This window comes from Myotis brandtii, unplaced genomic scaffold (genome assembly GCF_000412655.1).
Source record: "Myotis brandtii unplaced genomic scaffold, ASM41265v1 scaffold569, whole genome shotgun sequence".
NCBI classification, from domain to species: domain Eukaryota; kingdom Metazoa; phylum Chordata; class Mammalia; order Chiroptera; family Vespertilionidae; genus Myotis; species Myotis brandtii.
Genome location: NW_005370127.1, coordinates 1,521,605 through 1,532,349, shown reverse-complemented (window position 1 = coordinate 1,532,349; position 10,745 = coordinate 1,521,605). Strand labels below are relative to the sequence as shown.

General features: G+C 38.3%; 1 protein-coding gene across 2 annotated transcripts in view; it reads left to right on the top strand.

The window, feature by feature from the left end:
* The window catches only part of VWA8 (von Willebrand factor A domain containing 8), a 389,233-nt gene that overhangs the window by 41,310 nt on the left and 337,178 nt on the right, over positions 1–10,745 (top strand). For both annotated transcript variants that reach the window (XM_014549735.1, XM_005878642.2), the window contains exons 4-5: positions 1,742–1,852; positions 8,391–8,558. In XM_014549735.1, the coding sequence (XP_014405221.1) occupies positions 1,742–1,852; positions 8,391–8,558 (279 nt within the window). The remainder of the gene's footprint in view (positions 1–1,741; positions 1,853–8,390; positions 8,559–10,745) is intronic.

The following is a 10,745-nucleotide window of genomic DNA, read 5'->3' as shown; positions in this document are numbered from 1 at the left end:
GGGCCCTGCTCTGTGCGTGACAGGGGGGAGCTCCTCGACCCCCTGATGGGCCCTGCTCTGTGCATGAAAGTGGGTGGCGCCACAACCTATCGCTGCCTCCTTGAGTGTGACAGGGGGCGGTGCCCCAACCCCCCAATCGGCCCTACCCTGAGCGTGACTAGGGGTGGCATCGCAACCTGATCCGCCCTCTAGTATATATATAAAAGCCTAAGCAACTGGCCAACCATTAGACTGGCCAACTGGTAGCTATGATGCGCACTGACCACCAGGGGGCAGACGCTCTACGCAGGAGCTCCTGAGCGGCAGTGACTTATCAGCTGCGGTTGACACACCTGGAACCAGAGAGGAGGGAGCTGATTCTGGGATGCGTCACCTGAGAACTGCCTTCTTGCAATCCGGGACCCCTCAGGGGATGTTGGAGAGCCCGTTTCGGCCCGATCCTCGCAGGCCTGGCTAAGGGACCACACCAGTGTATGAATCCGTGCACTGGGCCTCTAGTTTAGTGATAAAAGGCATGCATCACTTTGTCAAGCAATGTGAATGACAGGGTTTCATAAACAAGAAGTGGGTATCTGCTAAAAAGAATTTGCTACTTTACTTGCAAATTGTGTGCTTAAAATAAGCAATTTATTCTTATTTTTAAAAATCACTGCTATGATGTGTGTTTTCTCTATTTAAAAATTTTTCCTTCTTTCCATTTATACTTAAATTGATGGGCACATTGCAACTGGCACATTTCAAGAAAACAAATTAAAAACAATATATTTTTATCACCATCACACGGAGATAAGGTGGAGAAAAAAATCCCTTTTCTGGAATATAAAGTAATTTACTGGAGTACTATATAAAGAAATAAGTTGAATGAGCTTGTGATTAAGGACCATTAATAGCATGCTCATTCAACTTTTTTCCTTATACTCCAATAAATTAGTTTTCCCTTTTAGTAAAAACATCTTGTATGCCTTATTTAATTGGTTAATGTAATTGTTTTCAATTCAATGTAAAACCAAGGATAATGTTAAAAAAATTTTGTTCATAGTTATTCCATGTAGGGTAAAATAACTTTTGAAATGGATAAATTATTCTAAAAGAAATGGATTCTAGATGGTTTCCCTTTCAAATCATATGGGATTTTTTGGGGGGTAAAATAATCCTTTTTTCCCTCCTCCTCCTCTACCTTTTCTTGCTTCCCTTCCTCTCCTTTTCATCCTTTTTTCTCTTTTTTTTTTCCTTTTTGAATAGCTGTGTATGTATTTCTCTCTTCTGACTGTTGGTATATATCTTATTTTCACACATGGTAAAATACCTAACATAATGTATACAATTGGTAAACATTGGCTTATGAAATTAATTAATTAATTTAAATCACCCTTAAAAAGAAGATGAACATTACTTGTAGAAATGGCTATCATTGGGAGAACCAAGTAGCCAAATTATTACTCATGACATTTAAAAAGAATTCTATAGGAGACATTAAGTTTTATAAGATCTAATTTTGGTTATTATTGCTTAAATTGTAAATAATTATTAAGTGGTAAATTATGTGGTGCAGTAAAAGTAGAACTCTTCATGTTTTGATTAATGCTCAATTTATTTCTTTTTTCTCAAAGCTGAGACTCAAAAGATTTTAATCCAGAATTACCTTTAAATTCACTTCTCTAGGGCAGTGGCATTGTCAGCTTCAAAGCATATGTTGGAAATTTGATTTTATTTTGGAACAATTTCACTCTCTGCTCTGCAGGAGCTGACCAAACGGGAAGTCGAATACATTGCCTTGTCAAGGGACACCACGGAAACCGATCTCAAACAGCGTCGAGAGATCCGTGCAGGCACGGCCTTTTACATCGATCAGGCAAGTTCTGATCACGCTGTAACACATGACTGTTTACTCCAGGACTATACGGAATTGATTTTTAAAGTAGAAAGAGAGTGGTAGCTCATGGAGTAGTGAAAGATAGCTTGTACTGTACTCTCTCTAGATAGATTTGATCTCGATATTTTTTAGTTTCTGTTCTTGGAAATGCCTTCTTGGTTTCGTACTAAATAAGAAACCACAGATAAAATTAATGGTTCTAAAATGTTGGCTAAAGATCATTATGCCATTTTCTTAATTTTCAATTACTTTCTACTTTTTTGGGGGGCTTCTTAGGTACATATCACCAACTAAAATAACATTTTATTAATATTATAGTGAAGCTTGTTATATATTTCTTCAAATTATTGTTTCAAATACTAAATATTGTTCTTTGTTAAAATACCTAGAGAAAAAAGGACAGAGATTTTAAATGAGCACTTCATAGAGAAAATTTTTTAAACGTTCAACACATTTGTGACAAGATGCTTGACCATTTTATTTCTAAAAATAAAAATTAAAACAATAGTGAGCTGCTATTTTTTTTTAAATTTCTTTATTGGTTAAGGTATTACAAATGTGTCCTCATCCCCCCATTAACCTCCAACCTCCCCCCCCAGCCCCCCGTGAGCTGCTATTTTTCTTCCCTCTCTCAGATAGGCAAAGATTAAAGAATTTAATTGTTGATGAGGAAAAAAGGCTGAGGAAAGAGCATTGCTATTGATGAGGTCATAAATTTATACAATTTGAAAGAAAATTTAGCAATCACTATCTATGTAAAGAATACATTTTGACCCAGCAGTTATGTTTCTAGCAATTTTTCTTTTAATTGTTATTCACACAAGCATGCAAAGTTATATATACAAGGATGTTTATTATGGTATTGTTTGATATCATATAAAAGTATAAATGAAATTATAATGATGTACATTTAGGAGGTAAATAAAAAGTGGTAAGTAGAGTTCTCTGTAGCCATTAAAAAGAATGAGATGAATATCTTTGTGGTGATAGAAAAGAAGACAAGTATGTAAATGAAAAAAATTAAGTTGCAAGACAGTGTATATAATATCCCATTTGTGATAAAAATGAAAAAATCTCTATATATAAAAGCCTAAGCGACTGTTATGACCAAATGACCGGAACAACCAGAATGACTGGTCAATCAGTTGTTATGATGTGCACTGACCACCAGGGGGCAGATGCTCATTGCAGGAGCTGCCCCCTGGAGGTCAGTGCGCTCCCACAGCCAAACTCCTGCGGCCCCTCCCCTTGGCTGGCCGGCCCCCATTGGCCCCTGGTGCTAAGCCATTCGTAGAGACCTGCTTCTGGGTCGGGGTTTCTAATGTAGCAGAGCAGCTCTCTCTCTCTGTGATCTATTGAAAGTCAGCCCTTGACAGAAAGGTTTGTCTAGCTCCCATGCTCTCCCTTCCCCAGGGGCCGCCTGCCTGCTGCGGTGGCAGTGTGATGGTGAGGGAAGGAGGAGGGAGGGAGGCAGGGAATCATGTGGTGGTGGGGCGCTGATGGTGGTGTCTTTGTCTGGCGTCCGTTCCTTCCACGCCTGGCCCGGCGACTGTCCTGACCCTGCCAGGGCCTTTGGGCCCAGGCTGGGATAGGGAACTGGGAGTGGGTGGTGGTGGACACGGCCCCTTTCCCAGGGGGACCGAGGGCCAGCTCCCTCCGTGGGGCCGGCAGCCAACCTCCTGTAGTTCCCCCTTACCCCCCACCCCCCGTGCACGAATTCATGCACCGGGCCTCTAGTAAATCTATAAGTGCTTGTGTATACCTTGGAAATTTCCAGAAGGAAACAGAAGAATCAGCTAACAGCTTACCTCTGTGGAAATGTGATTGGACATCTGTGGTGGGGTGAGGAAGGAACTTTCATGGTTCTTTAAATTTGAAGCTATCACATGAGCACCCAATTACTCTATAATTTAAAAAAGTATAATTATAAAAAACTACTGAGTGAAAAAAATTTTTGAGACCAGAATATTCACATGTTGCATAGATTACTATTAATTACAAAAGGAAAAATGTTAGTACTGAGTATTTCCATGTATGTACTTTGCCAAACTGATAGGCTTTAATTTGTATTAAAAATTACTAACCAGGTTGAATATTTTTATGTTTATTGACTATTGCTTCTATAAGATGTCGATGAATTGAGTGGATAAGGAAAAGGAGAGCGGTACTGATAAATAACTTACAGAATATAAAACAAGAAATTTACACCATGTTTATCTATGTAAATATTTGCTATAACTTATCCACTTGTTGATATGAAGTTAATTTAAATATTTTAATGTAATTACTTTGATAAGCAGATTATACATTGAAGAATTGGAAGAATTGGTTAAGGACCAGAAATATGAAAATTTAGGGCTGATATTAAGACACAATGGAGAAATGAGAGATTTTTATTTGCCTCAGAAGAGAAAATAACCTGAAAAAGCCCAAATCAATATTCTAATCTCTTAAAAATCAATTATTGTCCTCATTATTTTCTTACTTTACTTATTGCCCTTCTAGTAATTTATTCTGTTTATTGCCATGTGACTCTAAAGAGAGAAGGACTTTAAGTCAATATACAATTGCTTGGATACTCAAATATAAATCAATACAAATTAGCTAAGCTACAAATAAACGACATTTAGGTTTATGTCTGACTGTGAGGAACCACTCTTTATCCTCAAGTTAATTCTGGGAATAGAAAGCCAGGATGGGAAGTTCAAATGATTTTCTTTAACTTTTTTAGCTAGGAACTCTTTTCACATTTGTATCTTGTTAATTTGTTTGACACAATACTGTGAATTTCCATGATGTACAATATACATAGTTAACATTAAGTGTAAAGATGCATTTTAAATAATTATCTGATATTACAGTGTACTCTGTTTTGGATTATTCTTGATTTTTCTCTTACTAATAGAAAAAATGAGGATTCACTTTTTAAAGGCACTGTTTAAATATTACAGGTCCTCAAAAGCAACTCTTTATAATAAATTGAATAATCATGTTATTGATCAGAAAATATTTTTATCTTGTCTAAATTTCTTTTACTTATTTTAGCAAGTAGGGGGGAATTTTATATTATAAACTTTATCTCATTTATGAATTCTGAAGCCACTTTCCACATGTAACCACTGTGAAAACTACAAAGTAGTCTTTCAGAAGTTCATTCATAAATTAATTACTTGGAATTTGGAAACCATCTCCTTCAGAAGCAGGCTCTTTAGAGTGGCTGCATTCTGGTACTTGCATCAGATCCTTTGCAGCCACATTGTCTAATACAGCTGTTCTCAACCTGTGGGTTGCGACCCCTTTGGTGGTTGAACGACCCTTTCACAGGGGTTGCCTCAGACCATCCCGCATATCAGATATTTACATTACGATTCATCACAGTAGCAACATTACAGTTATGAAGTAGCAACGAAAATACTTTTATGGTTGGGTCACAACATGAGGAACTGTATTTAAAGGGCCAGAAGGTTGAGAACCACTGGGCTAATAGGTTCTAATTGTCACTTGCACAACTGGAGAAAATCTGCCTGTGTTTACTGTGGCCTTTGTGTTAGTAACTCAGGCCTTGGCTCCTTACCATGTTGCCATCTTGCACAGGCCAATTCTTTTCTACTCATATTATGTTAACTGTTTGGCAGAGTTGTATAATTCATTTACAAAAATCAAGGAACATAAACATAACTTCTATTGAGGAGACCTCTGCTGTGGTAGGTGCATTTAATTCTCAAAACATCCTTAGGAAGGAGGTGACTTCCTCAGTTTATAGGTGAAGTAACAGAGCCTTAGAGGGCCATGGCCATACAACTGATAAATAGCAGAGATGGAATTTGTCCAGTTTTAGAGCTTAGCTTTTTTTTTTTTTTTTTTTTACCATATTATGCTACTTCCCTGAAAAAATGATGACAATGACTACAAGGGTAATAGTATTCATTATAATAACAGCCAATCCTTTTTAAAAGGCTTACGGTGTGCCACAGGTTATCTTTTTTAATCTTCACCATAATCAATGAAACGTGTACCATAGAGTAGCTTTAGAAAGAAATGGAGACCCAGAGAGGTAAAGTGACTAACCTAAGTCATTGATATTTTAATATTTTAAAATAAAAAACTTGGAATGTAAATTTTTAAAATTTTTTCTTTGGCTTCCTGAAGGTATTATGCTGTAGCCCCTTTGAGTAATTTGAAGCTCTTTGGAATCTTATTTTCATTAAATCATGTCTATATATATTTTCTTTTTCTTTTCAAATGTGTACTTTTTAATAATAAGAATTTCATTATTTTTATTTAAATTGTTATTAACCTGCATTCTGAGCACAAGAAAGAGAAATTGTACAGAGAAATAAAAACCAAAGTATTATAAAATACTGTCATTAAGGCACGAAACTGGTATTTGAGTGGATATTCATTAGAAAAGCTCTAAACTATACAACCCCTTTGAGAATTAACTATTTAATAACTTATATTTATAAATGTATTAACACAAAAAACGTTATGAAGTTATTATTTGATATTACTATAGAGCTATAAAGTCCTCAGAGTCAGGTGATGAACATGTAAGTGAAAAATACAGTAACTAAAAGAAAGATCCTATAGTAACAGACCATTAATAAGCAATTTCGCCTTTCGTGCAGCACATTCAGAGAATTCAAAGAAATTAAGGATTAATCAAAATAATTTTTTAAATCAACATTTTCCCACGTGGAACAAATAATGCCAAGGAATAACAGAACTGCCCAAACCATTCACATGAGCATTTATTAATCCTTTTAACTACCTATTAATAATAGACATGCTCAAAAGAAAATATAGAATAACCATTGAAACAGAAAAGGGAAAAACAAACGTCAAATATTCCTTAAACAAAGGGCAAATCCTATCAAAAATGCTATCTCAAGAAAGAATTGCAATCACTGTTACCCATTATCTGCTGCATTAAAGTTTCTATCACCAAGATTACGTAAGGCCTGCATACCAAGTTCATCATGCAAACTGCTGCAGCTACAGCAGATGCACTGTCATGTGATGCTTCTAAGTGGACATTCCCATTTCTCACCAGCAAGGAGGCACTAGCACTGAGCACTGCAGCCTGGGAAGGGGGGCGGGACTGGCCTTTGACCTGGGCTGTGGACTGCTGGCCTTCCTGCCCATCCTGAAGGCGCCACTGACTGCATCTTGCTCTTCACCTTCAGGAAATGCAACTTGGCGTGGCAAGCTATTTCTAGATTGAGTTACTGTCTCTAACTGGGAAGCCCGTCCCAGTAAAAAGATAGCTCATCTAGCACCTCTCCTTCTTTGGCCTCCATGTCTGATTTTGAAGTGGTTAAGGGTTTTATACTTTTGGGTGCCATTAGCCTATTGGAGTCATTCAAACATGCTACTGTGCTACTGTCCAGACTCAGCACTTGGGCCGAGTCTTGGGACTATTTGTGCTAGAAGTCCGACGTGTTGTCCACTTTTTGCCAGTTCCTTCAGGACCCAAATGAGCTTTGTGGTGTGTTCAGAGTCAGTGCCCTTTTCTTTAGGGACAAAATCATGTCTATGTTAATAATAATGTATATTTTAATGGGTTTGATAGCTTTAACATTTTTTCCACTACTGCTTTGATTCATAGTGTACACTACCCCTTGAGGATATTCTCATTTAGGAAATGAGGACACAGACCTCCAGAATAATTGTTTGCCTAAGGTCTTCTATCAAATCAGAAGCAAATCTAGGACAGGAGCTTAGACAGTTTTTGATTTTAGGTCATGCAGCTGCTTTTATCTTGAAATGCGTTGTGTCCACGTGTTGGGTTGTTAAACCTGTTGTATGAGATGATTTGTCCAGAAGGATCTTGCTGTGTTTTTTTCTGATTTCTCTGAGAAAACTAGGTCTCTGGAAATTCTGTAGTTGGAAGGGCAGGAAAGGATCCTTATGGTTGATCTAATTTCTGCTTTGAGAAATGATCACATAAAATATCTATGCACTGCTCCCTTCTTTTTTTAAAAGATTTCACTAGAAATTTTTGGTAAGTTTGAAATTTTGGCAGCATTGAACATTAGGATAAACCTGAATTCATTTTAACGTGACTCTTGTTTAAAACCGGACAGTCTCCATGTGTTCTCACCTTGCTTATTTGATCCTCCCAAGAAGCTTGTGGGATGGATAGGACAGATTGTATCTTCATTTCCCTTCTCTAGTTAAGGACTCTGTTTCCTTGTTTAGTTATGTTACCAATTCAAAGAGAGTTCTGAGTTTTCTATTTCATTGGGTGTTATCTGAAGTGTTACAACTGAAAGGAACCTTAGATATCGTTTATTTTAATCTCTTCATTTTACAAATGGAGGAAACAGGCCTAATGAGACAAAAATCACTTGCCCAAGGTCATTTAGGCAGATAAAGCAAAATCAAGAACTGGAACCCAGCTTTCCTGATTTCCAGTCCCTGTAAGAACCACAAGTATAATTTGCATTACAAGTAAAATTAGGCCATGCTCTGCTATCTTCTATATTTTCATATTGTTTTTGTTTCTTGGAAATAGTGTGCAGTTCGTGCAGCCACAGAAGGCAGAACTCTCGTTTTGGAAGGCTTGGAAAAGGCGGAGAGGAATGTTTTGCCTGTTTTGAACAACTTGCTGGAAAACAGGGAGATGCAGCTTGAAGATGGACGCTTCCTAATGTCTGCAGAGCGTTATGACAAACTTCTCAAGGTAAGAAAAGAAAAATTCAGCTGCTCTGTCTTAACTGCTGAGCTGTGGGTAGTGCCATTGTTGTGTAAGACACAACTGTATCAGAATGAGGACACATGTTCAGGGGCCCATATCTGTGGCAGATTGCTTAAGTCAGGTCATGAGTCTGCAGTTTTATAAGACTCTTCTAATATTTGCTGGCCATTTTAGAAAATCTCCAAGATTTTTACTTTATCTTGCCAATCTAATAACTTTCTTTTTCCCTTCCTCCCTCTTTTCCTCCCTCCTCCCTCCTTTCCTTTTTTCTTTCCTTTCCCTTTCTCTTTCTTTCTCCTTTTAATTCTTCTTCCCTTTCCTCCTCCTTTCCTGTCTTCCTTTTTCCATCTCTCAACAACTATTTACTAAAAGCCTAATGGCTTTTAGACAGTGGTGGGAATACAAAGCTGAAAAAAGTTCAGTTCTTGGCCTCAGGAAGCACAAAGTCAAGTAGATATTGACAGAAATGAGTAGATATTTAAAAGATACCCTGGCCCTGCTAGAATTCCCTTTACTACACCTTAAACATGTCAGATGGGCATTCCCCTACCTGATAGTTGCTTTGCACAAGCACTTGACTCTTCTGGAATGGTTTTCTCCCATATATCTGTCCGGTTTACTTCTATACCTCCTTCAAGTCTTTGCTTAAATATTATATTATACTAGAGGCCCAGTGCATGGATTCGTGCACTAGTGGGGTCCCTCGGCCTGGCCTGTGCCCTTTTGCAATCCAGGACCCCTCAGGGGATGTCGGGAGCCGGTTTTGGCCCGATCTCTGCAGGCCAGGCTGAGGGACCCCACTGGTGCACGAATCCGTGCACTGGGCCTCTAGTATGCATATAAGATCTTTGGTTAATCTCTTCCCGCCCTCCCCCCTCCCCCCTTCCTTATGAGATCCATCAGTCTGTTCCATGTTTCCATGCCTGTGATTTCTGCTTCTGCATTGAACGTCTGTCCCTTGGTGGTCAGTGCGCATCAAAGCTACCTGTCGGCCAGTTGCTTAGGCTTTTATATATATAGATAATCAATGAAGCCTGCCCTCACCCTCTATTTAAAACTATAATGTGCCCTCTATCCCCATACTCCCTTACCCCACTCTATTTTCCCCCATAAAGTCTAGCATTCTATGTGCTTTACTTATTATTTTTTTAGTTCATTCTCTGCTTCCCTTTATTAGATTCTGACTTTCACAAGGGGAGGGGTTTTTGTCACTGATGTTATCTCAACTCTCAGGGCAATGCCTGGCACCAGGTAGGTGCTCAAAAACTGTTTGTTAGATGGATGAATAAGTGAAATAAAATCTTTAAATGCTGTGATACAAGTGTGTATAAAGAGAGCCACAAGCGAATGTGGGGCTTCAAAGACTTTGGAGAAGAGGTTCGTGTAGTGCCACAAAAGGACAAGAAGACAGCCCTGTTCGTTCATCTTCAGCCGTACCACACTGCAGCTCTCTGGCTAACCAGGTCCCAAGGGACTGATTGCTCTGCCTCTGCATTCTAGGATTTAGTCTCTCTCGCACCTGTTCTGTAGAGATACAAATGTGTTAATCTTATTACCCCAAGTTGGTTACAAATTGCTCAAGAGCAGGATCTGTGTCTTAGGCTTCTTTTTGATCCTGCTCCCAGGGAGCTAATACAAGCCCCAAACAACCTAGGCATCAAATAATAGATGATACCAGAGGGTCTGATGGAACTGATGCCCATGACTGCTAGGACCTGGAGCATCTCTTTCTGATTCCACTGTATGAGTCTGTTTTCTTGGAAACCTGTTTGGCAACCCTTTCAGTACTCTTGTTTCTTTACTGTTTCCTAGCTGGTGTTTTCATTGTGCAGTATAGTTGTTTTCTTTTTTCTGTATCTAAAGATGGTACCATACTAGTATAATAATAAAGGGATACTTGATAATTTATTACTTTTATTGATTTTTTTAAAGAGAGGAACAGAGGAAGAGAGAGAGAGAGACATTGATGTAAGAGAGAAACATCAATATGCTGCCTCCTGCACGTGCCCTGATCAGGAATCAAATCCACTTTTGGTGTATGGGACGATGCTCCAACCAATTGAGCCACACCAGCCGGGGCAATACTTGAAGATTTAATCAGTAAGAAAAGTTAAAATCATTCGTTCATATTGTTATAGTTAATTTATTTAAATGAAACCGAGTTTATTATTA